This window comes from Podarcis erhardii (genome assembly GCF_964252035.2).
Source record: "Podarcis erhardii genome assembly, chromosome: 7".
Classification (NCBI taxonomy): Eukaryota; Metazoa; Chordata; class Lepidosauria; order Squamata; family Lacertidae; genus Podarcis; species Podarcis erhardii.
The window spans coordinates 57394558-57410715 of NC_138511.1; the positions used below are offsets into that span (position 1 = coordinate 57394558).

The 16158-nt window shown below is 45.6% G+C and overlaps 1 protein-coding gene across 1 annotated transcript; it reads right to left on the reverse strand.

Moving 5' to 3' along the window:
• Positions 1-540: 540 nt before the first annotated feature.
• LOC309347714 (uncharacterized protein) lies at positions 541-15937 on the reverse strand. The gene is made up of 3 exons (XM_081872467.1): positions 15768-15937; positions 3621-3741; positions 541-2636 (listed from the first exon to the last, which is right to left on the reverse strand). The coding sequence occupies exons 1-3, from the start codon at positions 15847-15849 to the stop codon at positions 1769-1771; spliced, it is 1071 nt and encodes a 356-aa protein (XP_081728593.1). The 5' UTR covers positions 15850-15937; the 3' UTR covers positions 541-1768.
• Positions 15938-16158: the final 221 nt, after the last annotated feature.

Below are 16158 nucleotides of genomic sequence, written 5' to 3' on the forward strand. Positions count from 1 at the left end.
AGAACAATGGGAGTGGAGATGCTCTCTCAGGTATACTGGGCCGAGGCCATTTAGGGCTTTAAAGGTCAGCGCCAACACTTTGAATTGTGCTCACAAATGTACTGGGAGCCAATGTAGGTCTTTCAGGACCGGTGTTATATGGTCTTGGCAGCCACTCCCAGTCACCAATCTAGATAAAACAAACACCATTAGATGTACTGCTTGATAAGTGTTTAATGGTTCTTGTATCTGAATTTGTTTAGAAACCAATAAAAATTGTTAAAACGAAAACAAACAAAAAACTCTTGCTACTGCCTGATTTTAGTGCTTTGACTTTTTCCCTTGCTGCTTAAACAGTTGTTTTGATTTTTCAGTACCATTCCTTGTTCAATTTTAAACCACTTTAGGCATTTATAAAATTGAAAGGAACAGTGTAAATAAAGCAAAGTGATGACCCTACATTTGTAATCTGTTAGTGGTTCCGTAACAAGGTACTTTGGTTCACTTGGACGACCCTCTTTTTTTATTCCACCTTGCATTTGTGAAAGACGACACACTACATGGAATTAGAGTTTTATTTATTTACTTAAAGAAAATACAAAACACCATATAGAAAACCCAGAAAATACCCATTCTATGGATAAGGATAAAAAACTACTGTACACCTTGAGCTTGGCTAAAGACCTGGTTTTTGGTCTTGGGTGTTTAGTGCAAATTTCAACATACGTAATGCTTTCCCACTTCTCTCCCATACGTGAAATGGTAATTCCTATGTGCTAAGTACTTGGACACAGATACCAGCAGGTGCAGGTTGCAGAAGTGGAGAGTCTGTAGCCAGCAGGTTACTTGGAGCCCCCTGCCTAATTTCCTGCTTGAGGGGGGCAAAAGCCTGGAAGGAAAGACAGAGCAGGGGGAGGAGGAAGGCAAAATGGAAGGAGGGAGGGGAAGACCACCACAAGCAAGCAGTTCAGACCTCTGACAAGAGCGATCTGCCCTTCTGCCTGCAGCCCAGTGAGCAGGGAGGGAGGGAGGGAGGGAGGTGAGAGGCTCTCCCCCCCCACTGACATGTGGCCCCCATCAGATTACCCTGAAGGGAATGTGGCCCTTGGCAGAATGTGGCCCTGGTCTACAGGGTCTAAGCGACCTCGTGAGATTTGAATCTTGGTGGACTACGGAGACACCAACAGATTCAACACTTGCCTACTTTGACAAATAAAGGAAGATCAAGCAAACAACTTTAGGAGGAGTCCCATCCAAGGATGCTTGATTATATGTCCCTGGTGAGCCTTTGACCTTGGTCTCAGGTCAATATACAATTGCCTTGGCACTGCTCCAGCTCTGCTTCCAACCAACTTGGCTTGAATGGCTAAGGAAGGAGCCACTCTCTGTTCCCCTAGCAGAGGGATTTGGTGAGAAGTCCTGCCTCCCACTTTGAAGTGACCTGAGTTCATATTCCTGCAGGATAAGGCCTCTCTCACTACCCTTGGGCAATGTGTTTGGTACATCCTGCTTCCCTAGAGCAGCTAATGTCACAGGTCCCACTCTTGTGGGGGAAGCTCACACCATCTGCCTTGCCTTAGAACATAGAAGTCAACTTGTAACATATTTGAGGGGGCTAGCCTCTCCCCCCCCCCCAGTTTATGGGCATTGCCATTCATCTGATGTGTGTGCACTGCATCTTGTGACTGAACATGCAGGATGGGGCTGACTTGCTCCCCCTCTTTTATTCAATGGCCTTGGTTAAAACCCTGGCATGAAAGAAGCATTCTTAGACAAAGTCACAGGCAAGTTAAAGAACTTCCATGGCCAAGGCGTCAGACTGAGAGTCAGAGGAAGTGAAGAGCAAGCCTTGGACCAGTTCCTTAGGTGGTGTTCTGGGCCTAGTGCATGCCCACACAGCAGCAACAACAATGGTGAGACACGTAAAAGTCCCCATGGAAGCCAAGAAGATGATGTGACTTCGGGGTCCAGCCAAAGCACTGGGAGAGAAGGCAACCTCAGGAGTGCTTGTGGTTGGCTGTGCTCTGCTTTTCCCAGTTGCATTCTCCTGGTGAAAGCCTGACGTTGACAAAGTACCTGCTGATTTGGTAGAAGTGTGTATGTTTGCTTCAGCAGTTGGGAGCCCCACAGTTGACTGCCTTCCGGTACCTGTGCTGGAGCCGTTCAGAACTGGAGTCAGTTGTTCGGAGGAAGCTGGGGGAGTGGCAGATGCTGTGGTCGGCTTCATGCCTTTTGCCGTGGAATCTGCAATAATAAAATTGCTTATGGGGGAGCTGGATGGAGATGCCACCAAATCATGAGTTGATCCAGGAAACTCTTCCAGGCCTTTCCCAACAGTTGTGAGACTTCCCTCATATCTCTTTGATCCAACAGAGGTTTGGAAAACCATAGTGCCACTTGCAAGGGTTTGGGGATGAAGGGTCGTTCCAGTCACCATCACTGCTGGTTTGGGAGTGTAAGTAGCTGTACTAAATGTGACAGTGGTGTCAGGTGGACCCGCAGGGTGAACTGATATGGAGACAGTATCGCCCACTTGTTTGTCAAACCCAGCTGTCACTTCTGTAGGAGCGTTCATTGCATCCAGCTGCCTCATAGCCTCCTGCACCCAGACTTCCTCTGGTCTTGCACATAATTTCCGATTCATCTTAGTGATCAATCTGGACAGAGATGGGAAACAACAGTTAAAAGGGACATGATCCAGCTCAGTTAAGCGGTTTTAAAACTCAGTGATCATCAACAGGACAGATTTAAGCACATCCGTTAGCATTGCTTAGTTAAGATATTCTTAAATATCTTTCCACATCCATTTCCATTTAACAAAAAATGGCCTTGCAAATATTCATCAACATTGTGTTGCAGAGTAGCAGAAATAAACCAAAGAGTTGCAGTGAAGCTTGGCACCCTGTCACCTCTGCACCCTAAGAAGCCACCGTCCTCCCTGCTTTACTGTTCCCTCTCCTTCCCTCTCTTCCCTCTGTAGTCTCAGCTTGTGTCGTGTTTTATATTATATACTGTAGGAAGTGGAGCCCTGTCTTCTCATTGCTAATGTCTGGGGCACCATGCAAATTGATAATACTATATATAATATACTCATAGTAATAAATGAAGTTACACACTCACCCTATAGAACCAGTTACAGATAGGTAGCCGTGTTGGTCTGCCATAGTCAAAACAAAACAAATTCCTTCCAGTAGCACCTTAAAGACCAACTAAGTCAGTTCTTGGTATGAGCTTTCGTGTGCATGCACACGAAAGAAGTGTATCTGAAGAAGTGTGCATGCACACGAAAGCTCATACCAAGAACTGACTTAGTTGGTCTTTAAGGTGCTACTGGAAGGAATTTGTTTTGTTTTCACCCTATAGAAGTCAGGGTGGGAAGGGTCAAACAAAAGACAGCATCACTATAGCCATTGCTTTTTGCCATAATAACATCAATGTATTTTAAGCCTGTTCCCACCCTTTTTTGTTCCTGAAATCAGTTTAATCATTTATGACCTCCTTAAAGAGCTTTGGATAGGTAGAAAGAAAACTGGAAGACACACGTCTCCTGTGACAACTGCATTTAACTTCCATCTCTTCTGATGAGAAGAAAACTGGATTGTATAATAACCGGCATAGCATTAACGGCACAAGGCACTTACATTACCGAAGTCTTCATCCCACATGTCATTTTTGTATAATTTTGAAGTTTGGTCTGTTGAATCGGCTTGGATAAGTGTTGAATGCATTCGTCTGCACAGCCATTTCCTACTTCCGGTTGTCCTGCAGCAAGAAAACAGCACATTGATCACTGCGTATTTATTTGTATGCCACTTTCCCAGAAAACTGTGCCTCAAAAGGCTCACAACATATCAAACGAACAATAAGCATTACTGTTCAAAAACATTAGAACGGTTTGTTAGTCACAATGTCAATAAATAGAAAAAAAGGCATCAGTCCATACAGCGTTGTGCAAAACAATGCAAATGAGCAAACCTAATTTAACAGCATAGACTAAAAAACACTGTATGCAAATAAGCTAGCCTAATAAAATGCCTGATACTAAATAGAAGAGAAAATAAACAAATAGAACATAGAACATAGGAAAAGCCCTGCTGGATCAAGTCAAAGCCGGTCAATCTAGTCCAGCATCCTGTTGTCACAGCGGCCAGATAAAACCTATGAGAAGCCCAAAATCAGGATCTGATTGCAACAACACTCTCCCGACTAGTAGCATGCCAAACTTTGAGTCTGATTCAGAGTACCAAGTATGTGTAGTTATTGCCATTAAGCCCAGGGACTTAGCTGTGGCAAGGCAGGAAAAGACAGCCAGGACCTGGCATGCACCCCTCTCTCCAGGGCCTTGCCTTGTCCCAGATAAATCACTTGGTCTTTGGGGAACAGGGGGAGGCAGCAGTGAGCACCTTCTGAGACTTTTGCAAACATCTGCACTGATTTGAATTGCCACCAAGCAGCCACTGGGCTATATCCGAGATGCTGGTACTGGTAATCTATACAGTTTGGGACCACGATACCTAAAATATCATCTTGCTGTGCATTTACCTAACAAATCACTGCACTCATATCAGGGACCATAACCAACAGCAGTTCATCAAGGGGTCCATTCTGCATGGTGTCAGAATCAGGCCTTTACGCTTTGGAACAGACTCCCATTACATATCAGCCACTTGCCGTCTCTATTGTCTTTCTGACCCCTGCTGAATATCTTCCCTTTACAACAAGCCTTTTAAATAGAGATTTTATCCCACTCTAAATCAGTAATGGAAGTGTTTTTATGTACATTTTTATTGTTGATGCTTTCATTGTTAAATTGGTTTTGAATGCTTTATATATTATATTTATACCCCCCCCCTTTCCTGCAAATAACTCAAGGTGGTGTACCTGGCTCTCCCCCTCCTCATTTTCTTCTTAACAACAACCCTGTGAGGTAGGTTAGGCTCAGATGCAGCAACTGGTCACCCAGTGCATTTCATGGCTAAACCCTGGCCTCCCAGGTCCTGGTCAGACACTCTAACCACTATGCAACACTGGCTGTCATGGGATTTATAAATAAAATAAATGAATGAATGTTTTCAAAGGCTCCACTGCTTTCAGGGCAGGATGCTCACACATCTATGTGGTCTATTGCTTGAAGTTCTAGCATGCTTAATTCAGCTGTAATAGTAAACTATGGCCTGATCAAACTAGAAAGTGAAGGAGGAATCAGTGTGGATGGCAAGAGAACATTTGTACAGTTAATTTTAACCTTTTAGCTCATTTTTAGTTTCATTGCATTGAGTCTCTTGTACACTGCTTAGAGGCAACTGTTGTTAAGTGTTATACAAATTGTCAGAACGATAAATAAAGTTTAGGAAGCACACAAGCCCAAGGCTTCAGATGGCCAGACTATACTTTGCTATGACACATTTCCAATTTCAAACCAGAGAATGATTATATAAAATCGTTTCCATATTCAAAACAACTGCAGGTTGCACAACTCTCTTGAATTCTTGTTGCAGAAAATGTGCCTTGAATTCTGGTTGCATTAGGAAAAAGGATCATGTGAGAAAGATTTGCCAGCATAGACTGTGATTGCCCAACTCTTTCCTCTTTGATGAGCAATCTCATTATTTTATTTTTGAAACCAAGTAGCTGTGCCTGTTAACACCACTGAGCCAACCCAAATGTCAGGCTAACAAAAGAAATGGCCGTGACTTCCGAGATACACATCAGCAGCTAACCTAGCAGAGGACTCTTGTGCCCCTATGGAGCAGAAGCAGGAAACTGTGCTTGCTATTTCTGTGATATTTAGAGGCACCTGGCTGAGGTCTGCCCTGTTCACAGACTCTCTGTGAGAGTAGAGCAAGCATTGTATTCTCATAATGGGGGAAGGAGTTTCAAAGTGCCCTCATAGTGTAGGGTTACCAGACGTCCCCGTTTCCCAGGGACAGTCCCTGGATTTGTGAATAAGTCCCCAGACAAATTGCATCCCTGGAATGTCCCCAGATTTCATCTAATGTCCCCGGGAAATACAGGGGCGGCAGTCTCAGCAGCCTGGAGCAGTTGGCTGTGGCTGGCAACAGGAGCTGCTAAGAAGTCCCCATATGATGTGGTGCAGGGGCTTGAAGATGCAGCTTCCGGGCTGCCTCCACCTTCCCTGACCCCAGCAACTAAGCTGTGAAGGGAGGCTTCATGCTGCCTGCAGGCAAGCAGGAGGGGGCAGGGATCTCTCAGGCAGCACAATGCCTTCCTTCCCATCGGAGCAGCCTCCCAACTCCTACTTGTGTGCAAGCAGGAGTGGGGCAGCGATCTCTCAGCTTTGAAGGGAGGCTTCACGCTGCCTATCAGAGCTTGCGTGCAAGCAGGAGGGGGCAGGGATCCCTCAGTTAGGCAACGGGAAGCCTCCTTTCCCAGCTGAGGGATCCCCACCCCCTCCTGCTTGCACGCAAGTAGGAATGGGATTGGGGCTGCTCCGATGGGAAGGAAGGCATTGCGCTCCCCGAGCCTCGCCACCACCACTCTCGGCCCTCCTTCTCTGCCTTCCATGCCTGACCCACTGCGCACTGCTTCCCCACCACCACCACTGAAGAACCAACAACTCAGGGGCTGCCCAGATTCATGGAGAAAGGAGATGAAGCCTCAAAGGAAGGGGAAATGTGGCGGTTGAGGTCAAGGCGGCGGCCGCCCCTCTGCCACTGCCATCGCTGCAGCATCAACGTCACAAACGTGTAGTATTTATTTATTTATTTATTTATTTATTTATTTATTTGATGTGTCCCCGGATTCACTGAAAAAAATCTGGTAACCTTATCATAGTGCTCAATTCAACCTTTTCCTCTCTCAGGGCAAACTGGGAGGAAGTGATTCTGCAGTTTTGCAGATGATTTATTGCATCACATAAAGAGCTGGAAGGGAGCTTAGAGACAGAGCCAGCCTTATGATTAGGCAAAGTGAGGCAGCTGCCTTAGGTGGATGTGGAATCTTGAGACAGCAAATCCTGCCCCTGTGCCTGCCTACTGCCACACCATGCTGCCCGCTGCTGCAGAAACAAGAAGCAGAAGGCAGGGGACTCTGAGCTCCTGCCGCTGCTTCTCCACTGTCTCTGGCAGTGGGGATGGGAGACACTCAGGGTGGTGCTGGAGTACCACAGTGTCTCAAGGCAGTGTCTATAATGCAGAATGCAGCCCCCCTCCAGCCTCTTCTTAACCTTCTTCCAATTTTGTGGGTACCCAAGTGTCCCCTCAGCACCCTTATCATTGTGCCATTCACATAGAAACAAACCTACCAGGAAGTCATTCTAGAACATTGTCACAAGTTGTCACCCATACAAGGTCCCCACATTTTAGCTACCTATCACTTTCAGTTTTTCTTCTGGAAACAAACAAACAAACAAAACACCACCTGAGGCAGAAAATGTCCCTGAAATGCATCAAATTTTGCCATTAGGGTGTTTTCATTACCCCAAACAATGTTAACATGTTTTCATAGTAAAATGTTCAGGGACAGGTCCTCAAAGAGCACTGAGGTCAAACAAGCTTGACAAAGGAATAAACTAAATTTGCAGTCACATCTCCAAGGACCCATTGTTGCCTAGGACACACCTTTGGTGAAACTGTTTTCACCCATTTTACAGAAAGCAAGGCAGCTTATGGCTGCAGAGTGTCAACAGGTTGGCACACACAGGGAGATAAAAGGTAAGATTGCCCAGCACAGACACATTTTCAATGGAATTCTGAGGCAAGAAAAGCCACCCATAATCTGCTTCAAGAATTAGTAGTACAGATCTAAGAGCTTGCACTCACTGTGAGATCAGGGTTGCCAGTTTTTCAACCATGTCCTGGATTGCAGCTGACAGCAGCTTGGTTTTTAGCCATTGATTAGCAACATTTATCCTGCTGCAGGAGACGCACCCACCTCCTGCACCTTAAGCCACCATAAAATGGGGTTAGATGGAGAAATTGCATCCCTCTGTGACTAGGAGAGTGGATTCATGCACCCTAGGTTATGATGTCCTCTGGAGGGGCAGCATTCCTGTTGAGATACAACAGGCAACTGATATCTGTATTCTCCAGAAACAATTGAAGGTATTTTTTGTTTCGACAGGCTTCTCCAGCTGGATGAAGACGAATCTGCCTTAGGTGTTCATTCTGTGCTGTTTTTAAGTATATACCGTACTCAGCTGTTTTCCTACTGCTTACAATATTCTCTTAGCTGTTTTTAAGAATGTGGCTGCAAATCATCTTGGGACAGAGCTACACAAAGTGATTCACAGATTATGAAATAATAACTGCAATAGGCTGAACATGTTCATCTGGAACAGTGCAGATATTGTCGCAAGGCAGAGGTTGAAAGGAAGAGCAGGACTGTTTGCCATCTGGAGGCTGGGGTGCTTTATCAGGGTCTTCGTCTGTAGCTCCTGGACTGGCCAGGTAGGACTGAGCTTCTGGGTTATCGATTAATCTGGAACATACACCTCTCAGAAAGAGTTTCAGCTACTTGGGAAATACCCACCTATGGCTCTGGAGAATTGTACAAGGGGAGATAGGCAAGAGCAGCCAAGATTGCCCCACCTTGATCTTGGGAGATACTGTATTGCTTTAACCTAAATGCAAACTGGGTGTAGGATGCTAATTTCCCCACAACACAAAGTGCCTGCAGTGGGATTTTGAATAGCTGGAGGCATGAATATTCTGCAGATTCACCCTTGTGGAATCTGGCCTCTGCCTTCAAGGGATTTACTCAGCAATCAGTGATCCCAGCTAGATTTAGCTTTTGCACAACAGTTGTTTAGGGCCCCGTTCAAGGACGACTGTGTGATATCCAGCCCATATGGAATGGATAATTTATTGTTATTTATATAATGCTCCCAGAAGTGCTTAAACAACAGCTCTCGGAGGAGATCACAATCTAAATGGGTGAAAGCACAGGGAAAAAGCGAAACTGAGCCCCCCCTTTTTTAAATTAGCACGCCAACCCAAGAGAATATACACAGAGCGCTGCTGGATCCAGCCGGTGGCCCACATCCTGTTCTCACAGTGGCCAACCAGATGCCTGTGGGAAACCCACAACCCACAACCCCAAACACAAAAGCATGTGCCACTCCTGTGGCTTCCAGCAACTGGTATTCAAAAGCATTGATGCCTCTGACCACGGAGGCAGAGCAGAGCCATCATGCCTAGTAGCCAGTGATAGTGCTTTATCCACCATGAATTTATCCACCAATCCTCTTGGACAATTGGACACACTAGGTGCATTTAAGGACTTAAATGACAGGCAATGTCAGCGACAATATGTACATAAATGAGATGAACTCAATTTCCATACTCAAACTGCCCAAACCATATCAAAACAGAGGGATGCCTAAAAAATGCCCAAGAGTGCTTTTTTTTTTTTTTTACCCGCTCTAGATGGTATGCCAACTGAAACCATTCCTGGACCACACAGCCTGACCATACAGTGGTCCATGCACTGGTAGCCTCAAGACTTGATTCCGGCAGTGGCCAGGCTGCTCACAGGAGCAGACTGCAGGCTACAGTTCGAAAGTTCTTGTGTTAATCCACAAAGCCCTGGGCCTGAAACACCTGAAAAACTGTCTGTTCCCTTGTGTGTCAATCACTGAAATCATCTGATGGGGTTCTTTGGATGAATCTCCATGCCTTGAAGTTTGGTTGGCCTTTAGTAGGGACTGAGTATTTAGTGTGGAAGGCCCTGCCCTGTGGAACTGTCTTTGGCATGAATCCCTGCCTTCTTTCAGTCCTCTTCTGAAAACTCTACTCTTTAGGCAAGCCTTTGCAATATGAGCTTCCCTTTCTAACCAATCTACTGTCAGGGACTGGCTGGTTGATGAAGAGCAGTGGGAGACGCCAGCCCAAAAATCCCCATTGATGACACAGAGGAAGAAGACTTAGACCCACGACATTGGTGGTGGGACACTGAGGACAGGTCTGAGGAGGGGACAAGCTGATAGGTGGTAGAAGCAGCTGGCTTGAGTGAACACAGGAAGTCTTCATTTTGACATTTGTGGGTGGTACTGCCTGTCTGACAGCCCTGGGATCTACTGATGTTTTAAATTAAGTTTTACAGGCAATTTTATTACATTTTGTTTGTTCGGTAAGCCACCTTGATACGCTTGAAAATTGTGTTTTGTAAATATTTAAATAAAAAAATCCATTTGAATAACAATATCCTAGGAAACCCTCCCCCAACACACACATTTGAAAAAAGTTGGGTTCTTTAAACTATATTTTTATCCAGAAAATTATCATGTTTTACAAGCAGCAGAGTAAAAAAAAAAAAAAGAACCAACATAATTGTGACACCAACTGGCACGCTGAAGTGCCAGCAGAGACAAATATTATCTTATCTGGGCCCTGGAAAGATGTGTTTATCCCTGGACAAGTCCCTTCCCCACAAAGGCGCCAGCTGGGTTTCCTGAGCACACCTAAAATAAACTCAGCCAGCATCTTTAGCCAGTTAGGAGCAGAAGAGGAGCTGAGCAGCGAGCCTGATGGAAGTGAGGAGGAAAGTAGGGGGGAGGGGGGAAAGGGCTCAGCTTACCTCCCCTCCTTGAATTGCAACAGCAAGGCCTTGCAGAATTTGAAAGGGCCTGGGGATCTGACCTCAAGGGGTGCCTCTGCATTCCAAAGAACAACAGAGGAGAAATTGGATTCACTGTAATGGGCATAAGAGGGACACCCCCTTTCTCTGCCTAGCCTGACCCTTGGCTACAGCTGAATAAAATGTGGGGAGGGGAGTGTCCTGTCCTAGCTGGGTCCTGAGCTGCAGAGGAACATCCATATAAACAGAGCTGCCATGGACGCAGAGACCAGCAACACCCAAGGCCAGTCCGAGGTCCAGTCCCAGGTAAACAGTGATTCAAGCAAGGGCTCAGGAAAGATGCGAGTCGAGGGACAGTCCAAGGTCTCATTCCACGCAGGTAGACAACCAGGTACAAGGCAAAAAGCAGCTCTTCCCACCTGATGCTGGGGCTTTTCAGCTGGAGCTTGCTGGAACCACACCCAGGCGAATCCCATTAGTTGTTGTCAAAGGGGAAGTCTCCACGGGATGCCCACCTAGCACCCTTGTCCCGGAGTCCTAACTTGTCCTTGTCCACAGATCTCGTTGGGTCCTGGACTTCACTAAGTAGTGGGAGCTCCACATTGGCCTCTGATTGTGGACTCCTCCAGATGAGGCATGACAGGAAGGAATGTGGATGGTTGAGCAATGCTGGTTCGGATTAATTGCCTGTTCTTAATCCTTCCCAGGCCAAGACAAATCCCTGCTGTTCTCTGTGAGAAGTAGCATCCTGCAGTGGCGGCGATGGCAGGAAGAACTCATCAATAAAGGCTTCCAATTGTTTCTCACTATTAAAAGTTATATTTTGATGCAGGGTGGGGAACAGAGACCAAACCCATATTTCAAAACTTTTACTTTTGCTAAGTTTTTTATTTATTTTGCAAGAGATGCCTCGCTCAATATGCACAGAGTAACCAAGACCTGACAGCTGGTGTTGTTTGCTGGTGAACTCAAGTGTTTTTGATGAAAGCATCTTTCACTCATTTGCGTCTGCTTCGCACAGTCACACACAGCAGCAAACAAATAGGCTGAATATCCAGTCCGAGGTCCAATCCCAACTCACAATGTCCCTGAACAATCCATGTTTCTGCAAATAGACATACGGTCAAACATGCACACAAATACTTTTAAGATATGCACTAGAAAGTGGGAGGCCCTTCATCCCAGTTCATGCAGACAAATGGTAGCATAGCAGACACTTTAAATTAAATCACACTGAGGACTCTTTGCTATTCAGCACCCTGATCTGCTTGCACAAAGCTTACACAGAGGCTAGACTATGTATTGAGCATTTGTTAACAAATATTATTATGGGGCAGTTACAAGACAATGAGCATTCATTCCAATTGGCGTGGGGTGGTGGTGCTGACATATCTTCCCATTTATCATTAGTTCACCCCACACTTTTCAGTACAGTTCCCTGTTACTCTCCTGTCACTTTCCTAACCACTAAAAGTCGGGGGGGGGGGTATTTCACTTTAAGAAAGTGGGTTTGTTGTGCAAAATAGTGACATTCTGGAGGCACCATTCTTCATCCTGTGGTGTTGGCTAGCCTACCACAAAGCACCGTGGGTGAGTTCTGGTGGCATGTTAAAAGCCATTGAATCAAGTCTCAAGGGTGCTAGATGTGAACAGCTGCCCTCAGGGGGAAGCCTCACCATGTGGCTACACTTAGAATCATAGAGTTGGAAGGGACCCCCAAGGGTCTTCTAGACCAACCCCACTTCAAAAAGGACCCATCCTACCAAATGGTCCGGTGAATCAGGGTCTCTGATAGATTTATCTGCCCTGTTATTATTTCATCAGAGTAGTTTAATAATCAATCCCTCTTCCCAGGAAACTCTGGGAATGGTAGCTCTGTGAAGGGAATATGGGTCTCCTAAAAACTCTCAGCATCCTTAACAAACTACAGCTCCCATAATTCTTTGGTGGAAGCCATGCCTGGTTAAAGTGGTATCATTGCAGTTGAAATGTACTATGTTGTGAATGCAGCCTTCATCTGGTTTGTGTCCCTTGAACACAAGTGGACCAGCAAGTCTGTTCCATCTTATAACCATGTGGATAGTTTAAGCAATTTTGACATACACACACTTAATTTTAATTTATTTTTTATTTATTCAATTTCTATACTGCCCTTCCTCCCAAAGGAGCCCAGAACAATAAAGCAATAAAAACACCTTAATAACATCTTTTTAAAAACTCCAATACAGATACTGTATCTTTCAAGCAGCTAGAAATGATTTTTGAATAGAAAGACAAAAAGAGCTAGAAAGCCCCCAAACCACCTTGTATAGAAATGAAACTAAAACCAGGATGTTAGCACAAACAAACCACAACCTGAGAGGTTCACATACATGCAATCCAGTCTAGACATGTGATCCAATGTGAGCCATCGGATGAAGACCAGAGAGGTTTGCTTTCAATTCTGGAGCAAACCAAAATCCTCTCCCATTCCTAACTACAATTCCCATCAGCCTCAGTCAGCTGGGCTCTCGAATGCTGGAGTTAACGGTACCATAGCTGCACTGGCTGCAGCTCCTGGGAAGTGTAATACAAAACACCTGTAAAGCAACAGGCTGGCAAAAGCTGCTCTTACCCCTACAATACAGGATAAGGGAAGCTGAGCCCTCTCCCCTTCCCCCACCAGGGCTCCTCTTGCTACATCAGCTCAGGCACTTTTCTCCTCAGCCCAGCCCATTTCCAGAATCAGAGGTGGCTGCGAGAAAAGCACCTGAGGCGATGGAACAAAGGGTGCAAAGGTGTGAGAGAGGGTTCAGCACCCCTCTCCCAAGCACCTCTTCCTATGCTAAAATCAAAATGCTTGGTGTTTGCAGATGTTCACACACTTTTAAATTATGTCCCTCTGAGGTGGGAGCTAATGGATGAACAACGAAAGGGGATCTGGCAAGTCCCAAACAGACCAAAAGGAAAAACACCCACCATCCATTACTCAATGGTTTGGAGATCGCATTGCCCTTTCTACATCTGAGCATATACCTTTATAATCATTAGTCTCATTTGCAGATAGGTAGCCGTGTTGGTCTGCCATAGTCAAAACAAAACAAATTCCTTCCAGTAGCACCTTAAAGACCAACTAAGTCAGTTCTTGGTATGAGCTTTCGTGTGCATGCACACGAGGTATCTGAAGAAGTGTGCATGCACACGAAAGCTCATACCAAGAACTGACTTAGTTGGTCTTTAAGGTGCTACTGGAAGGAATTTGTTTTGTTTAGTCTCATTTGGATATCATTGGGATTAATGGATTTTTCTTATTTTTAATGTGAGCTAACAATGTCCCCCCACCTTTTTAATTTACAACATCTAGGATCCCACCCATCTCCTTGGCATAAGAACATAAGAGCATCAGACAAGTTTGCTGGATCAGGCCAATGACCCACCTCTCCGCACAGTGACCAATCAGATCCTTGTTGGAAGCCTGCAAACTGGACATGAGCACAACAGCACTCTGCTCACCTGAGATTCCCAGGAGCTAATGTTCAGAAGCATGAAGCCTCTGGGGTAGAGCTTAACCATCATGTCTAGTAGCCATTAATAGCCTTGCCCTCTATGAATTTGTCCAATCCTCTTTTAAAGCCATCCAAATTGGTAGCCATCATTGTCTCCATAGCTTAAATATGCTCTGGTTGAAGAAGGAATTTCTTTTGTTTATCCTGAATCTCCCAACATTCAGCTTCATTGTACATCCACCAATTTGAGCGTTACGAGGGGGGGGGGGGACTTTTCTCTGTGCACCTTCAAAGTGCCATGTTATAAACTTCTATCATGTTGCTCATCGCTTGCCTTTTCTCTAAACTAAAAAGTCTCAAACCCTTGCGCTTGAATGGAGTGGGGTGAACATAGCTGAGCCCGCTTCATCTGCTTTCCCCCGGCCCGTTTGGAAATACAAGAGAGAAAAGGTGCCATGTTGCCTACGCAGTTAGAGAAAGGGAAACAGAAACAAAACACATTCAGGCACCCTTCGCCTTGATGGCTGGCAAGTACAAAAGCAGTGGGGTGACTCACACGTGTATGGCCCTTTCTAAAAATTAATAAATTGATCTGCTGGTGGTTCAGTTACCATGGTCCCAAGCACCTTAAAGGTAACTCAGGATTGCCACCTTTTTAATTGCCATTGCTCCTGTGCCTTAAAAAGCAAATTCAACAGAAATTCAGCAGGTGGTGGTTTTCCTGATAGGGAAATAAGAAGAGGTGGTGTGAAAACTTCAGCAGTGGACCACTGTTAAAGAGAGAGGAGCAATGCTGGGGGCTTGGTTGGGTGGTAGTGACCCTTCCCCATGTTGCCCTACAACTCCCATCAGCAGCTCCCAAACACCTGGAAGGCAGCAGGTTGGCAAGAGCTGCCAGTGGTTCTCAACACAGGCTGGAGCCCCTCATCACTGTTATATTATTATTATTATTATTATTATTATTATTATTATTATTATTCATTGTTATCATGTATTCTTATATCATTCTTGTTTTGAAAACATTCTAAAAACATTCGACTTTAGGTGAGCCTACCCAGATGTTTAGAAAGCTGAGTTTCTGCGAGTTTTAATCTGTCTTAAGTCTACTGTTATATAGACTTTTCTAAAGGTTTAAATCACTGTTGTTAATTTTTCTTATTGATAATTTAATTATTCTATCTTTTTTTGAAAACTATTTTGAGCTTTCTTTGTTCTTTTACAATCAAGCAGCGTATAAATTTTATGCAATAAAATAGATATCACTTTGGGGGCATAACAACAACAACAACGGTTTATTTGTATATCACTTTTTTTGTCCCTCAATGTGCTGGACAGAAGATTAATACATAACACACCCACACAAGCAACAGAGTGCGCAGTCACTCAAAGCCAGGTAAAAGAGCAAATTACCAAATGCCTCTCTCCAATCATTGCCCTGTTCTACCCAACTATTAGGGCGGCTTTTACAGTTTTATTTTACAAAACAAAGCAACGGGTCCATTGAATAAGAAGAAAAGTAAGCTCAGCACCAAACAACCAGCCAATCGATTAAAAGCAGCCGATCTAAAACGTGTTTTGGTAAACCGCTGGAGGCTTTTCCTTACGATCCAGCGGAATACACATTTCATGAACTGAATAACCAACAGATAAACGGATCCCGTGTGAGCAGTGAAAAAGCCACCCTCTTGCCCACTTCCTCGAGAGGAAACCCCCATGTGTTCCATGGGACGCCCTGCCCAGGTCGCTCTCTCCCCGTTGGGGTCTCACCTGCCGCCTGGACGCGCCACGTCGAGGCGATGGCCGCTGCCGCCACCACCCAGCCCAGCGCCACCAGCAGAGGGTCCCGCATGCTCCTGCCCCGGCGGCTGAGGCGGGCGCTCCTAAGCCCGATGGGCACCTCGCAGAACCAGCAGCAGCAGCAGCGCCATTCCCTGATTCTGCGCCTCCTTCCTCCTTTCCCTCCCTCTCCCCTCCCTTCCCGAGGGCGGCACGCCTCCCTTGGCAGCCCAAGTCCGACCTCTGGGAAAATCCAGGCGATTCTCTCGGGGATGGTTGGTTGGTTGGGTTGGCTGCAGCAACGGCAGTCACGCTCCCTGCTTGGCCCCTCGCCCCCTCTTCGGGGTTTGCCCCGGTACTTTTTGCAAAGACGTGTCCAAGT

Excerpts from the sequence above, each read along its gene's own strand:
- LOC309347714 (XM_081872467.1), bottom strand. The coding sequence starts at position 15,849 with ATGCGGGACCCTCTGCTGGTGGCGCTGGGCTGGGTGGTGGCGGCAGCG. Across the intron at positions 3,742-15,767 it reads GTGGCGCGTCCAGGCGGCAG|GACAACCGGAAGTAGGAAAT; the intron begins GTGAGACCCCAA and ends TTCTTGCTGCAG. Across the intron at positions 2,637-3,620 it reads GGGATGAAGACTTCGGTAAT|ATTGATCACTAAGATGAATC; the intron begins GTAAGTGCCTTG and ends ATCTCTGTCCAG.